The 17,927-nt window shown below is 28.0% G+C and overlaps 1 protein-coding gene across 1 annotated transcript in view; it reads left to right on the top strand.

Moving 5' to 3' along the window:
- LOC117167226 (protein argonaute-2-like) overlaps positions 1 to 17,927 on the top strand; it is a 63,049-nt gene that overhangs the window by 19,900 nt on the left and 25,222 nt on the right. The window contains exons 6-8 of the mRNA XM_033352045.1: positions 2,415 to 2,618; positions 7,198 to 7,321; positions 16,382 to 16,734. Of these exons, the coding sequence (XP_033207936.1) occupies positions 2,415 to 2,618; positions 7,198 to 7,321; positions 16,382 to 16,734 (681 nt within the window). The remainder of the gene's footprint in view (positions 1 to 2,414; positions 2,619 to 7,197; positions 7,322 to 16,381; positions 16,735 to 17,927) is intronic.

Genomic DNA, 17,927 nt, shown 5'->3' with positions numbered 1-17,927 from the left:
TGAAAATTTTTTTTATGTTAGAAATTGTTTTTGTTTTGAAACTAATTATTCTAATTAAATATTGCATTATTTTAATTGAAAAATTATCTATTTGGTTGAACATTATTTTTAAACTGAAAATTCAACTATTCAGTTTTTTCTTGACAATTGATCTTTTTTAGTTGAAAATGTCTCTTTCTGGTTATAAATTCAATTATTCTGGTTGAACATTCACCACTGTAGTTGAAAATTTATATTTTTTGTTTGAAAATGTATCTTTTTTTTAGAATAATATTTGTTTGTTTCTTAAAAATTGTAGATTTTTAATTGAAAATGTAACTATTTCAATTGAATATTGCACCATTTTACGTTGAAATTTCATCTTTACGTTTGAACATTAATTTTTGTTATTAAAAATTTAACTACAATTTTTGGTTTATCAATTTATCTTTTTTACTGGAAAATTAATATTTTATTGTAGAAATTAATGTTCTTGGTTAAAAATTCAATTATTCTAGTTAATGATTCATCATTTTATTTTGACAATTGCTCAATTTTGTTTCAAGTTCAACTATTCTAGTTGAAGTTTCATTTTAAGTTAATAAGTCATCTTTTTTTTTGATAGATAATTAATCTTCTTGTTTGAAAATTCATCTCCTTGGTTGAAAATTCAAGTATTTCAGTTAAATGTTCATCATTTTAGTTGATAATTCATATTTTCGTTTTAAAATAAAATTATGTGGTTGAAAGTTAAACTCTTTTGTCGAAAATTTAACTTCTTGGTTGAAAATTAATCTTTTGTGTTAAAAATTCAACTATTCCAGTGAATATTTATCATTTAAATTGAAAATTCTTTTTGATATTTTTTATTTAGAAATTAAACTGCTAGTTTTGAGAACTCTTGTATTTGGTCGAAAAAACGTCTTTTTTTGTGTGTGGAAAATTAATCTTTTTGGTTGAAAATGCAACTATTTGGTGAAAAATTCATATATCTTGTTAAAAATCGAATATTTTAACTTGAAATTTTGGGAATTTGAAGCGGTTTAAATTGAATTGTATATAATTCCTTCATTACTTTGACCAAGATATGAACTGAATTTTAAGTATAAGCTAAAAGAAAAATTTATTTGTATTATTCAAATTCATGGACTTTAAAAGACAAATTCAATAGATGATTAATTATATTTTTAGTATTATTTAATTAATCTATCGTGTTAAAATATTGAAGAATATTTTTTATTATAATTTGTCAAACCTTTTTAAATCAAACATATTAATTGATTTCCTAGAAACTGAAAAAAATTATTTGTAATAAACTCACGAACTTGTATGTGGAATGGTGGTCCACCATTTCGCGACCTGGTGCCGAAGACTGAAACTAGAAGAAAGAGTGGGTACCATTTTAAAGAAGTACATTAATTTTTGCATAATTGTGTTTTTACGATATTTTTGTGAAGCATAAAACAATGATTGAATACGAATAATAGAAGATTTAGGGTGGCCGTTTTAATACAAGAAAAAAATTTCCGGTCATTTCCCGGTTTTTTCCCGGTTCGCAAACATTTTCCATGGTCAATGAAATTAAAAAAATTTAACTCTGAAGCTAATAATTTTTCCATTTGAATGAATTAAAACTGAGCTGCAAATGAAAGCACTCAAAGAGGAACTCTTGAATTTCTAACTTTTAGAATTGAAGTTTAAAAGTTTTTTAATTCAATAATTTTGTATTCAAATCTGATTCAAACGCTCAATAATATACACGTGTAAAATGAAAGCTACAAACAATTTTAAACTGAGCAATTTTTAATTAAATGCACTTAAACTGTAAAATAAATTCTTTAACTTTTATAAATTGTAGAGTTGAAAGATTCAGATTCAGTTCTAAAAATATAAATCCATGTTATCACTTTCAATGCTCGAAAGTCTAAATTGAAGAATCATTCAATAAATTTAAAAAGTGTCAAAATTGTATCATTTCAAGATTTTATTTTATTAATTTGATAATTTCGTAAATCTTTCTAAATCTTTCAAAATAATCACTCAAAATTATGTTTTCAAAATAGAAATCATTTTCAATTTTCATAGGAAATTTTTTTTATCTGAAGCCATTCAAAATTCTTAAAAAGCTTTTAAATTTTTGTTCGAAATCTGCCAAAATCTAGATTTTGTTTTAAATTAGGCCGTGGGCTATTTACACCGAAATTCAACAATTTTACTTACAAATTAAATTTTTTTAATAGAAAAAGTAAAATGTAACGTTCAAAGCTTGGTTTTTAATTTTTACTATAATTACTAATTTTAATTAAACAGACAGATATTTCTAAATATTAATTATTTCTTTTTTTCTTAATTAAAAAATTTTTTCCCCCAGGATTGGAGTAGACAACCTGTGTAGAAGCAATAATCAATCGTTTACATAATATAATATTTTTCAGATGGAACATGATGTGGAAGTTCATAATGAAGACGGAAGACCGAAGTCTTTCAAAATTACGATGAACAAAGTCAATGAAATTGACCTGAAATGGCTGAAAAATGTGAGAAGAGGGTATCCAGAAGGCGAACGCGACATTATAAGTGTACAAGCCTTAGATATCATTTTACGACAGGCTCCTTATCAAAATTTGTGTGTCACGCCGGTAATTATTTTAGCCTCCTGACGCCATACAGTGATTTCAATCTGGAATTTATCGTTCATACTAATTTACTTTCCGCAATTCATTACGAATTATCATATCTTTTTTTTTAATGTTCAGCATTAACCCTCTGGACGTACACTTGTGTGAATCTGCACTATGAAAAGTTTCAAGTTGCTAGAATTTTCCGCTTTCACTTTTCCGAGGTATTACCGTACTGCGGCAAATATGCGGTACCTCTCTAGCATCTATTGTCGTTAAGTCCGTGTTCATTTGTGGCTTGTGCATATTGTGCATACTTGTGCATATTTGCACAAGTATTCCTTGTGTGTGTGCAGCATCGTTGCCGACTCCGAAATATAAAAATAGTAAATTTTGCTGTCGGGCACTTGGATTTCTATTGCAAGTAAGTAAATTTAATCTTCCTTACAATAATTATAGATTTTAGGATATTTATTGAAATAAATTGCAAAGATAACATTTTTTCGCATTCGATAGCCACCATACATAAATTTGATTTTGCTCAAATTTGTGTACATTTAAGTAATTTACTTCTAATAATAATCAATTGACAATAATTATGTGATAATTTATGTTACAGAATGAGTGCCCGGGCTAATAATCTCCGAAGTGCGAAAGATGTGGCAGCATCTCTGTCGGATTCGGAAGAGGAGCATTTTTCCGAGGACAGTAATGATGGAAGTTTATTTGGAGTATCTGATATTCAAGGTAAGTTAATGAATGAATAGATAATTTAATGATTTTTGTACAGCATATTTTGACCGACTTTTTATAAAATTCCAGCGGCATACCGTGTATTTGAAACATACACTATCGGTCAAAAGTTTTCGTACTTTTATTTTTTCATGACTGATAAGTTCTCCTAATTTCAATTATGCCAGAGCTAAATAAATTTCTCTTCGTGGGATTAATTGTTCTACAAATTCTGTATAAAGTGAGTCTAGGATGAAACCAATTTGTCTATTTTTTAAGTAGTTATTCCAAAAAATAGTATAAATTTCAATTTTTATGAAATGTTCAATAACTTTCCGTATCCGTATCACAACAACTTATAAGCATGAATCTTAAAAAATTTCTCATTACATTGTAAAAACTGGGAGTTGTAACAAAAAAGTTGGAAAAATTGCAATATTCTTTGTGGAAAGAAAAATTTATGAAACATATAATCACAAAGTTTCTATAAAAGTCCCTCAAATATGTATTTATTCAATTTTTATTTTTATTTGCCGGCAGATAAAATGTTTTCAAATTCATCATGAGGTGCTCGAACTGCATGTGCAGAATGTGTGACGACCATCGTGCACCTGTTTGCATTGAATGCGAGCGTTTTGCTGAGAACTAAGTATTTCCTTGTGGTTTTTAAGTATTGACATAATTTTTATGATAAATAAATGTTTTTATGGTATTTTCTTGTTATTTAATATATTTACTTTTATTTGTTCACTCTGAAAGCACGAAATTCCCTCTTTGGAAATATAGTACCTTTCTGGGCATGGGAAAAATGCTCAGTATAATTATATTACTTTTATATATTTATTTTCTTAAAAAACAATGTATTTTTTGTTAATTTCAATTGCAGCATTGTATTCTACGGAAAATTTTACATCAAAAACAAATGTTTTCAACATTTCTTAATCTTTAAATCAACTGCTGAAATTGCGAAATCCCAATTTGCACCTATGTACGGTACATGGGTGCTGGAATGAAATGTACGGTGAGAGGGTTAAATACACCAAAAAATACGAATTCGTCTTTTTCTCATAGAAAAAAATTATATTTTTCAACATTTACTATTCTTATAAACATATTTTCACGTGTTAAGTTTTACTCATATTTAGAATGATTTTTATGACGAGAGTAGATGCACAATTATTTTTAGAGAATTACGACAGACACCGACGTAATAACTTTTTTTCTAACTCAGGTGGCCTCAAAAGGTTGACATTTGATGTAATCCACGAAAGTCATTTTTCACATAAAACCAATACCTTCTCATTATGATTAGAATGTAAACAAAAAAATTCAGGGATTTTATAACAATAAAATCTTGTCAATGTCAGAGCATTTTTATAAATGTAATATTCTTGTTAATAATTTTTTTGCCTTGTATGTATTTTTTTTATTTTTTATTATTTGTACGAAAATTCTTCAATTTTGTTAAAAAGTCATCGTTCCTGGTTGAAAATTAAACTCTTTTCTTAAAAATTCACCTAGTTTGGAAAAAATTGCATCCTTCTTGGTTGAAAATTCAATTGTTTTGTTGAAAATTCGTCTTTTTGGGTCGAGAATTTAAGAATCTTCGTAGAACATTCACTTCTTATTTAAAACTTATATTTTGATTTGGAAAAGTCAAACTGAAATATTTTTTGGAAGAAAATCCAACATTTTATGAAAATTTGTATGTTCAATTAAAAAACGTATCGATTTTAGAGAAAATTTCATCTTTTTTTGAGAAACGTGCAACTGTTTAGTTAAAAATTAAATTTAAAAAAGTTATTCTTTTGGTTGAAAAATCAACTGTTTTGTTGGAAAACTCGTCTTTTCGAGTTGAAAATTCAAGTGCCTTCTTAGAAAATTTACTTTTTATTTAAAATTCATATGTGTGTGTTTAAAAGTCACATGAAATTTTCTGTAGTTGATAATTCAACTAGCTTTTTAAAAAAATTAAGTTGAAAGTTCACCTATTTTGAAAAAAATGACATCTTTCTTTGATAAAAATGTAACTTTTTGGTTGAAAATTCAAGTATCTTCTTAAAAAATTTACTTATTCTTTAATACTCATATCTTAATGTCGAAAACTCAAACTGAAATCATTTTTGAATGAAATTTCAACTATATATTGAAAATTTATCTTTTTAATTAAAAATTTCATCGGTTTTACTAAAAATTGCATCTTTCTTGGATAAAAATACAACTGTTTGTTTAAAAATAGAAGAATTTTGTTCAGAAGTCTTCCTTTTTTTGTTGAATATAACCCTCTTTCGTGGGAGATTCAAATATTTCGTAGAAAACTTACATTCTTTTTCAAATTCATATTTTGTGTTCAAAAGTTAACTTAAATCTGTTTTGGTTGAATAATCAACTTATTTTTTTGAAAATTTGTCTTTTTGATTGAAAAATCCAATTTTTTCGTCGAAATTTTTTTTTTCTGAAAATTCATATTTTCTGGTTGAAAATTCAATTTTTGTACAGAAAATTCGTCTTTTGACTTGAAGATTTAAAAGTGTATGTATAATTCATTTTTCCAAATGAAATTCCAACTTTTTTAGTTGAAATATCTACTAATTACACTTTTTGTTGAGAATTCCTCGTTTTTAGTTCGAAAATTTAATTATTTTTTTAAAAATTCAAGTATGTTTCTAAACAGTCACCTTCTGTAGTGACAAAATCTTTTTTATTTTTAATAAATACATAAATTTGACATTTTTAAATTTATATCCGAATTTAAGAACAGTTGAAAACTCAACTGTGTTGTTAAAAATTCGTATTTTTGGGTCTAAAATTCAAGTATCTGTAGAAAATTTACTTCTGGTTTGAAAGTCATATTTCGCTGTTAAAAAATCAAACCCAAATTTTGTTTTAGATACAAATTTTAATATATATATTTTTTTAATTTGACTTCTTAATTCAATAAATTGGTCTGTTTTAGTAGAAATTTCATTTTTCTTGAATAAAAATGCAATCGTTTGTTTGTAAATTAATGTTCTTTGCTTAAGAATTCAACTATTTCGTTTAAAAATTTGATAGTTGATGTATTTTGTTGAAAATTGATATTTTTATTTGAAAATTCGACTGCGTTGGTAAAAGTTGAACTAATTTGTTGAAAATGGTCTTTTTTCAATTAACGTTTATTTCTCGTTAAAAGTGAAACTATTTTGTTGAAAATAATTTTTTTTTGCTGAAAATTTACATATTCTGATTGAAAATACAATTTTTGATCAGAAATTTCATCTTTTGGCTTGAAATTTCAACAATTAAGGTGACCTTTTTTTTCTTTCGTGACTGAAAAAACTTTATTTGTTAAAAAATGGTATTTTTTGTTTTCAAATTTATTTTTTAATGAAATTTCATCTTTTTTTGTTAAAATATCAACTATTTCACTTTTGTTATTGAGAATTTAGCTTTTTTGGTCAAAAATTAAATTTTTTTTAAAATTCGAGTATTCTGTTAAAAAGTCGTCTTTTATTGTAGAAACATTTTTTTTCAATAAATAACTAAATTTGAAAATTTGCATCTAAAGTATTGTTTTATTCCGTTTATAAAAGATCTTATATTATAAATATTAGAAACTTAAAATTCTGATATTTAAATGTTAATTGTCAGGAAAATTGAAAAATTGGTCAAGGAAAAATGAAGCAATTTTGAAAATGAAGAATGAACCCTGAAAAGCGTGTGATATCTTAAATACAAATATGTCCATTAATTAAAAAATTCATTACTAATTACAGAGAGTAAATTATTATGAACAGTAAATTCTAGATTTGAATAACTGTGCGCCATTATTTAAAATTTACGTCATTAATAAACTTAATATAAATAATAAAATATTTTATGATCGTAGGTGGGAAGGTCTTTCTTCTCTCAGCCACGCGGTAGACCAGTGGATCTCGGAAATGGCCTTGAACTCTGGGTGGGTCTTTTCCAGTCAGCAGTTCTTGGATGGAAGCCTTACTTAAACGTTGATGGTAATTTTCTCTCCCTCACAATTTATCCTTTTATTGTCTGAATTATTGCTAACAATTTTATTTATTTCTCGTATTCAGAGATTTTGAAACTTGGAGGATTTTTCTTGTCTCATATTTTTTTTGTTCACTTACTGGAAGGGTTACAAAAATTTAATTAACATAAAATCAAAATTTTAATTAAAATTTAAGAAATTAAAATCAAATTTAACATCCAATAATCAAGTTTAATGTATAGAATTCCTGAAAATAAAACCAAGAATCCGACGACCAAATTTGGAGTAACACCATAAAATGTTCCTATTTTAATTAGAAAAAAGATCAAAATTTTCATGACCAAAAAGAAGAGTTACCAAAATTTAATTTACAATAAATCAAAATTTTACTTGAAATTTAAGAAATATAAATTACATTAAAATCAAATTTAAAATCATATTTAACATCCAATAATCAAGTTAATGTATAGAATTCCTGAAAATAAAACCAAGAATCAAACGACCACATTTGGAGAACCACAATGAAATGTTCCTATTTTAATTTTAATAAAGACACAAATTTTAATAAAAATTTAAGAAATATAAATTTTATTAAAATCAAATTTAAAATCATATTTAACATCCAATAATCAAGTTAATGTATAGAATTTCTGAAAATAAAACCAAGAATCCAACGACCAAATTTGAACAACCACCATAAAATGTTCCTATTTTAATTTGAAAAAAGATACAAATTTTCTTTAAAAAAAAAACAAAGCAATTTTGACTAAATTTTCAAAATTGTCTTGCCTTGATAAGAGTGCTGTATGAGTACCGAAACGTTGATGAATACTTTTTAGAAATGCATTTTTATTGTAATTTGATGATAATAAAAGTAAAAAAGACGAAATAAATTTTTAAAAAGGAAGGGGATTTGGTTGGTTGTCTTCTCGTTTTTCATTCCTCTTTTTATTTTTTTCCAACAAATTTTAATTCCTATTTTAACATTCAAGGTAAACTCTAATGATAAAACCGTTTATTAATCTGTAATATTTATTCCTTCGATAAGGGTGCTACTTGAAGACCGAAACTTTGCTAAATTTTTGTATTTTTTTCTTGAAATATTAAAAAAAGACAATAATAAAAAAGAGTATAGAAAGAAGAGGATTGTTTGAATAAAAGCAAACAGATTTGACTGGTTAAAAATTTCAGTTTCAACGTGTAATTTTTAATTGTATATTTTCAAATTAAAAAAATATAATGAAGAGTTTTGGAAGTTCAGATAATTTCAAATTTAAATTAAACAATTTTTCTTATGAACACTGCATTTTCTATTTGCATAAAAACATAAAGTAGTTGAATTTCGCTTTAATCGATGATCTATTTAAATTGGAATAGTTTAATTCTAATGGATTGTATGCGTGATTGTATAATTATAATTTTAATATCTAATTTTTACAAATATGAATAAAAGAATTTCTCAGTTTTAAACAAAAATGTTCCACATTTTATAGTTTAAATTCTTAATTTTTAAAAGTTTATAATATTTTTTTAAAATTATTTAAATACTAATTATGAAAATGACACTTGACTTTTTATTGCAAATATTAATTATATAATTTTTAATGAGATCTATTTGCAATTGATTTGAAATTGTTTATAATTTTTTATTTTAAATCATTTTAAGCACTTCAAATCTTAAATCGTTTAATTTGGAATGCCTTATCTAAAATTGTCTACTTTTACAAACATCTTATTTAAAATTGCTTAAATTTGAATAATTAAAAATTAAAAACTATTGAAATGGAACAGTTTCTACTTATAGATTTTCCAAATTGGATGAATTAAAACCTTTATAAAGAGACAATTTCAAATGTAAACCTTTACAATCTTTCGTATTAAAATTATTATTAATTATTATCATTAATTAAAATTAAAGATTTCAAAATCGAAAGACATATTTAAACAGTTATGGAATGTCAAATGCGATGTCAAATTTTACATCGTCGTCTGGATCTTATTTTTTCGTAGTTTGAAATTTTTATTATTCCCTGACTTTTCCTTGACCAATTTTTCATTTTCCCCGACGATTAAAATTCAAATACGAGCATTTTAATCTTTTTATATTTTTAACATAAGATCTTTCATAAACGGAATGAAACAATATTTAAGATATAAATTCCAAATTTTCAAATTCAGTTATTTATTTTAAACAAGAACAAAGATTTGTCTACCATAAAAGACAACTTTTTAACAACATACTTGATAATAAATGTTGGAATTTCATCTAAAAAATGAATTATACCTAAATTGTTAAACCTTCCAGCCAAAAAACGAATTTTTTGCACAAAAATGTAATTTTCAACAGAATTGTTAAATTTTCAACCAAAGGTTGTGAAGGTAAAGAAGATTAATTTTCAACAAAAAAGTAGCATCTTTATCCAAGGAAAATGAAATTTTTACTAAAACAGATTAATTTTTTAATCAAAAAGTTAAGCTTTCAAAAAAAAAAAAACAGTTAAAATTTTAATTAAAAAAAAGATTTCAGTTGACTTTTCAACACCAAAATATGAATTTTAACCAATATGTAAATTTTCTACGAAGATACATACTTGAATTTTTAACCCAAAAAGACTAATTTTCAACCAAAAATGATGAATTTTCAACCAAATAGTGGCATTTTTATCCAAAGAAGAATGCAATTTCTACTAAAACAGATGAAATTTTTAATTAAAAAGAGAAATTTTCAACAAAATAGTTGAATTTTCAATCAGAACCGATTACATTTGACTTTTCAACACCAAAATATGAATTTGAAATAGAACATACATTTTTTGCAAAATAGTTGACTCTTGAACAAAACTATTGAATTTTTAAGCAAGCAGTTACTTTTTTATCCAAGAAATATGTAATTTCTTCCCAAAATAGGTGAATTTTTAAGATAATTTTTTTTTTTGAAAAGCTAGTTGAATTTTCAACTAAAGGAAATTTCATGTGACTTTTAAACACAAAAATATGAATTTTGAACAAAAAGCAAATTTTAGTGTGGACGTTAGACCAGGAAATGACCGTAAATTTATTTTTAGATCGGGAATATTATAAATTTATAGAAAAAAACATCTTTCTTAAGTTTGATTTTGACAGCTTTTAAAATAATCAATTGAATTTTTACCTTTTTCAATCCTGATATCATTCAGTTTACAATACGTAATGCGAAATTCTTTCACTTACTTTTCCATTTTGGATTGTATTTTTTAATCGTAAATTTTTTATTTAAAGAATTTAAAAATGCTGTTTTAAAAACTCACAAATTAAAAAATTGGTGACGGGAGAGAGGGAAAAAAATGGTGGTGAGAACGCGCGTCGCTCAAGCTTGGGGACAAAACCGTTTTAAAAAATACTAAAGTGTATGCGGAGCGTCAGCTGTGTTATTGTGTTTGAAATACGGGAAGTGGCTTAATTTGTGAGAGTGTTATTCATATTTTTTCCTTTCTAGGAAAATTAGTAAGCACTAAAACGTAATAGCTAACTGAAAAGTGAGGTTAGGTATTTCTGGTGACGAAAATCATTTCGTGACTTTTGGCGGCCCATATGCCAAGCTCTATAGTTCAAGTAGTTTACTAAAGATGGAAAGCCAAGCAAATACGGACAAGGGAACAGCTGATCATTCTACAAAATTAATAAAGAGGAAACCGGGAAAACCTAGCAAAAAAGATAAACTCATAGAGACGGAGAGCAAAAATTCGAAAAGCATTGAAGACTATCTGATGCAGGGCACGCAAGTGAGAAATCAAACAGAATCACGAGTACGGGACGAAGTGATGGAGGTTAGAAATTAGAAAAAGTGGGAAAATTTGAGAGATCAGGCTATTGTGCTTCTGATGAGGATGTGTGGGCGGCAAGAAAAGATGTGACAATCTCAATCCTAACAAATGCAAAGGATAGAGAGTTAGCATTAACAGAAGAAAATGCAAAGCTAGAGAACGAAATACTTAGCTTACAATTAAAAATTCAAGATTTAGAAACCAACTTGAGGGAAAATCTTTCCCTTGGAAAGAGACAGCAAACGCAAGAAGAAAATGAAATTTCCGCGACGTCAAATTTGCAGAGAGAAAATGGGGAACAGGACGTAGAAGGAGAAGGGATACTTGACAACAGAGAAAAGGGAGCAGATAGAGGTGAAAGGACACAAAAATGTCCAGATAGCCTCGACGAACCAGAACTCAGATGGGAAATGAAGGAAAGGGAGGCAAGAAAGAACTCTGTAGTAGTAAGAGGATTTCGCTCAAGAGGCAGAAATTTGAAGGAGATTCAAGAAACTTTATTTGCATATACAGGAGTAAAGTTCATTATTAAATAATTGACTGAAATTGCTGGTGGAGCGCTAATTACATTGGATTCGTGGGGAACAAAAAGAAAGCTGATGGATAACAAGCACAACTTAAGAGGCACCAAGATCACAATTGGAGATGATTTGACTTTTAGAGAAAAAGAAGTCCAATCGTGGATTGAAGATGAAGTCAGGAGTGCAAGACGAAGAAGGCTACCAGCGTTCTCAAGTTATATGAAATGGAGAATTGGGAATCAAGAATACACCTGGAACGAGATAGAGGACAGAGGAGTGCCTAATAATTTTCGTGGACAATGGAGAAGAAACACTTAAAGGTATTATTTGGAATTTGGCAGGGGGCAGAAAATTGAGAGAGGTATGGGATTTTTGTAAAAACTACGATATAGTGATAATCATCGAGACTTGGATTGAAAAAGAAGCAGAGGCAGACTTTAAAAGTAGGTTAGATAGAAATTTCAATTGGAGTTTCAAGTCTGCGTTAAGGACAAATAAAAAGGGGAGGGAGAAGGGAGGGCAGTTAATAGGAATCAGAAAGAATATATGTGCGAAAATTAATGTTAATGAGTGGGAATTTGGACTTCGTATAAGTGGTGATTTATTAGAAGGTAAATGGGCAAAAACAAGCATTATATCTGTATATAACAACTTTGGAACAGCCACCGTTTGTAAAGCTCTAAAAGATTTAATAAATAATGCACAGAATGAAGGGGAGGGCGTGATAGTAATGGGAGACTAGAATGCGAGGATTGGAGTGGATCAGGGTGCGATTGAGTTCGGAGAGAATGACTTGATAAGAAATTTTGCTAAAGAAAGGAAGTCGGAAGACAAACATGTTAACGCGGAAGGTAAAAATTTACTGAAGTTTTGTGATGAAACAGGTTTAGTAATTTTGAATGGACGAATCCGAGGCGACGAGATTGGTAACTGGACGCGTATCGGCGAGGTTGGAGGCTCGGTAATCAACTATATCATGGAACAAGCGGGAGAGGGGGCTGGAGAAATAGAGTTGAAAATTTTAACGCGGACTGAATCGGATCACTTGCCAATAGCTTTTAAATTTAGAGTAAAAGAACCTCAGGGGGTGAAAAAAAAGAAGAATAAAAGTACTAGGAATCAAATATTAGAAGAAAGATTATTATGGGATGAAAATAAAGAGGAAGAATCTAGAGACATAATGAAAACTTTATGGGAGGAATTAGATGCAGAGGAGGATTTAAGTTTAGAGGATAAATGGGAAAGAAACATTAGAAAGGCCGCGAAAGAATGCGGGATTACTAAAAAAGTTGGGGTAGGAACAAGGGAACAGGGACAGAAAACGAAAAAGAATTTGGTTGAATTAGACGAATGTGATACGCAGAAGAAAGTTGTTTGGGATAAGCTAAAAGCATATTTAAAATCTAAGGGCGAAAACGAAAAATAGGAACTTAAGGCAGCAAAGAAGCTGTTGAAAACACTTAAAGCGAATAAGATTAGGAAGCAAATAGATTCTAAATGGGAAAAAGTTAAAGAGAGTCGAAATATGGGAGATTTTTGGAAAGCTATAGGTGAATTTAGACCAAAAAGGAAGAAAAAAATGAAAGGGGAAAAAATTACAAAGAGGGAATGGAAAGAGCACTTCATGAAGCTTCTTCAGGGACAAGAAGAACCAAAAGAAGCAGAAACTGGAAAAGAAGCTGAGGGTTTAGATAGAAAGGATAATAAGGATATATTTGTGAATGATAGTAAGGCTCCGAGCAAAGTGGCAGAAATTGAGCGATCTGCTTTAGATGAACAACATGAGTTAAACAGAGATATCACTTTCGAGGAGGTAGTTACAGAAGTTAAAAGGCTAAAGAAGGGGAAAGCAGCAGGAGAAGACCGAATTACAGTAGAATTTTTAAGAGGATTTCCAAAAGTATGGGCAGAGGAGATGCATTGGGTACTAAATGGTTTCTGGAAGGAAGGGAAACTGGCAAGAGGCTGGGAAAAAGCTAGAATTTTCCGCTGCATAAAGGCGGTGACGAAGAATCGAAAGAAAACTATAGAGGTTTGTCATTACTAGATGTTGGTTATACAATTTTGGCTTCTATTCTGAATGTGAGAATTAGAGAATGGATAGAAAGAAACAGTTTATAGGAAAAGTCAAGCCGGATTCGGGAAAAAAAGAGCAACTAGAGATCACATATTTGTGCTCAATTCACTTATAGCCACAAATGCTGCATGGGGGGTTATGAAAATGGCAAATATAAGTAAACTAGGGAAAAGGTTATATTTGATGGATACATTGGTAAAAGCAGGCAGTTTATACGGAGCAGAAATTTGCGGATGGGAAAGAAGAGAAGAAATCGAGAAGCTACAGGGAGGGTTTATAAAAATGGCAATGGGACTAGATAGAGGCACCCCAGGCTATATCTGGAGGTTCGAATCTGGAAGACACAGTTTAGAAATGGAAACAAGGAACAGAGCAGGAAACTATTTACTAGAAATCATGGACATGGAGAAAAATAGATGGCCAAAAATTTTCTTAAAAGAGGAACTACGGTAGATTTCGAACAAGAATCCTTCCAAATGGGGAGCAAAACTTGAGAAAGCGTTTAGACAGGTTGGAGATGGGGAATCATTAAATTGGATTTGGAAAGGGATAAGAAAGGAGGTGAAAAATAAGCTAGCAGGAGCAAAAAATATGAGAATATATCAGGAAATACAGTCGGACTGGGGAAAGTTAGATAGCTCAAGTTACTGAGAGGAATACAAAAATTGGAAAAAGAATATAGGAAGAGAAAAATATTGGGATAGGTCAAATTTAAGCTTCTCACTTAGAGAGGAATGGGCAAGGATCCGATGCGGAAACGTTGGGAAAGCGAGTAACAAGTAAAACTCAAATTTATCCAGAGATATTAAGGATTGGATTGGGGCTAGAACAAGAATAGCTCTAGAGAAACATGTAGCCGAATGCTTAGTGGGATTTCCGAGCCCCATTATCTGCGAATGGACAAAGATTTTTGAAAAGAAAGCGAGAGAGAAGGAAGAATTAAATTTAAGTAAAAATGTAAATCGAACGACATAAAAGCAATTTAGATTTAAGCCTTAATATGTAATTGAGGGTTCATCAAATATTGTAAAAGCTTGCAAAAGCACACAATGGAGAAATAAATCTAATCTAATCTAAAAATTGGTGAAGTTTAAAATCGACTATTTTGGATAAAAAAAATTTTAGTTGATAAATGTGATTATAAATTATAATGATTTTTCAAATTGAATTATACGTTAAGGATTATCAAGTGAATAAAATTAATTTTACAAAACGATTATAAATAACTTTAAACTGTATAAACTGTAACTATAAACTGTATTTATATTTAAAGGCTTTTATTAAATTTAAAATATTGTTTTAGTTTAGAATCTGAAATTTTATAATTAAGAGAAATAATAATTGCTTAATATTTAGAAATATTTTATGGTTCGCCTAAAATTAGTAATTGTAAATAAAATCTTCAAAACGAAACTTTGAACGTTACAATTAAAATTGTTCTTTTGAAAAAATTTAATTTACAAGTAAAATGATTGAATTCTGTTGTATAATAAATATTGAACTCCTATCATTCCTAGACAACATTCTAGTGATTTGAAGAGATATTTCGATAGTCTGAAAAGATTCACAATTAATTTTAATTTTGAAATGATTTCAAATAATTTAACGAAGCGTCTACCTATACTAACAAACTTGGAGAATTTGTACCTAAATTTTGGTGCAAATAGCCCACTGCTTAATTTAAAACAAAATATCGATTTTGCAGATTAAATAAAAGCTTATTAAGAATTATGAAAGGCTTCAAAAATAATAAAAAACATTTCCTTAAGATTCTTAGGAAAATTGAAAATGACTATATTTTGAAAAATTAATGTTACGAAAATATTTAAGAAGAGTTAAAACAAGTTCGAAAATTGTCACAAATGAATCTGGAAGATTTTAAGGAAATGTTTGTAATTTCACAGGATTTAGGGGGGAAATTTAGGCAGAAATCGAATTATTTTAAAAAGATGTTTAGAAGTTCTTAAAAAATTTCATGAATAATTTAGAATAAATGTAAAACAATATGTGGATGTTTCAAGATTTTGAAATAAAAATTTAAAGATTTTTAAAGATTGTCAAACTATTTAAAATGCAAATAATTAAACTTTTAATTTGAGAAGTGTCCAGTTTATAACAAAAAAGTAGTTCAATTTGTAATATTTCTAGCTTAAAATTACTTCAAATGATTTGCAGCTCTGTTTTTATTACTTCAAATTTAAAATTTGGTAGCTTTAGAGTTCGAATTTTTAAATTTCATTGACCGTAAAAAATGTTTGTGAACCGGGAAAAAAATCTTAAGAACTGGAATTTTTTTATGATTGAAACGGCCATCCTGAATTTCCAACAAAACAGTTGGATTTTCAAAGAAAGAAACATAAATACAAGTAAATTACTAACAAGAACATTATATCAGGGAGACTGCAAAACTTCATTTTTTTAATTTTATAATTGTTCCCTAAACAATTTTATAGTAAAAGTTTTAAACTATTTAATTGTAATGCCTTAGTTTGAAACTTGAAAACATAAAAAAAAATTCAAGTGATTTTCTTTCTGAGATTTAACTCCCAATTCTTTAATTTGCAGTTTCGTTTTTAATACTTGAATAACTAATCCTTTTTTTTTTCTTAAGAGCGATTTTATTTTTTAATATATTCTAACAGCGTTACATTTTTTTCTGTTTACAGTGGCCCATAAAGGATTTCCTAAGCCACAAGCCGTTCTTGACGCCATGGGCGAGCTCTGTCGCTCAAATGGGGTTCCTACAGCGCAAGAGGTTAATAACAACCGGGAAGAAATTGAGCGCTATTTGAGGAAACTAAAAGTCACTTGCATGATTCCAAATCAACCCGATTCAAGACGCACCTATACAATTAATGGATTGGTCAGATGTGCAAGAGATAACTTTTTCGAACACAATGGGAATCGTGTTAGCGTCGAGCATTATTTTCAAATCGAAAAGAAGTACCGAATTCGATATACTGATATACCTTGTCTCCACGTTGGACCGCATCAAAAAAACATTCATGTTCCTGCTGAAGTGAGTGTATTTTTATTAAAAAATTGTCTAATTGTGTAGGTCTTGGACTCAAGCAACTATTGACATTATTTTACATTTTTTTGAGCTATGTAACTATTTTGTCACTATTTGTTCGTAATTGTACGCTAATTTCACTATTTCTTCACTTTCTCTTCACAAATTTGGTTCAATTTCGATTATCGGCTAAAGTAATATGTCTGCCATCTCCAGTATAGAAGCATATAACCGAAAATAGTCCTAAATACTAATATAAAAAAAAAAAACGAATTAAAAATATAAGTTCATCTATTATTTCTTATTTTATATCTGAGCCCTCGAATTGTACATTTTCGAATTTTGTTAACAACACTAGAAAACAAAAACTCGCACTATGCGCGCGATGTTTTGGAAACGAACTCGAGGTGAACTTTCGAAAAAAATATTTCGATTTTCTTTATTTGACAATAACAATTTAGAATTTAATGTTTTCCTTTTTCTCTGCAGGTAAAAGTTGCAATTTTTATTTAATTTTAATGTTGTATCGCTGATTTTATTCCTTAAAATATTCTCTGCAAATCTCATGGGTATTTTTTTATTTAAAAAATTTTATTTGTGAAAAGCTATTGTTTACAAAAATAACGATTTTATAATCCCCAAATAAATGTTCAAAACAAAACGTACCAATGAGATTTGTTGAGAATCTTTTAAGGTGTAAAAAGCCCTACAGGATTAGGATTGAATAATAGTTTCAATTTTTACCTAAAGTAAGATAGAAAAACATTAAACCCTAAAAACTATTGTTTAATAAACAATGAAAATAGTGAAATATTTATTTCAAAAGTTCACCTCGAGTTATTTTCCAAAATTATTATAGTTAACAATAAAATATTTTTCTTGATTTTATAACTCATTTTTAACAACGTATATTTTTTAGCTTGAAATAGCTTTAGTTCATGTTTAATTTGAAAACATGTACAATGAAAATTTCCGTTTCGATTTAAATCTTAAGCTAAAATGTATAAAAATAGTTATGCCGAAAAGAAAATTTTATTTTATTTTTTTAAACTTGAAAATTGTTTAAACTGCAATTGAAAAAAAATTCTGCAAAATAAAAATAAAACATTTCCAAATTCATAAAAAGCTTGTTCTTTACAAAATTTGTTCTTTACAAAAAATTTACAAAATCTACATTTTTCTTAAAATTTTTTCCTGTT

This window comes from Belonocnema kinseyi, chromosome 1, assembly GCF_010883055.1.
Source record: "Belonocnema kinseyi isolate 2016_QV_RU_SX_M_011 chromosome 1, B_treatae_v1, whole genome shotgun sequence".
Lineage (NCBI taxonomy): Eukaryota > Metazoa > Arthropoda > Insecta > Hymenoptera > Cynipidae > Belonocnema > Belonocnema kinseyi.
The sequence above is the reverse complement of the archived record's forward strand: the minus strand, read 5'-3'. Positions and strand labels throughout refer to the sequence as shown.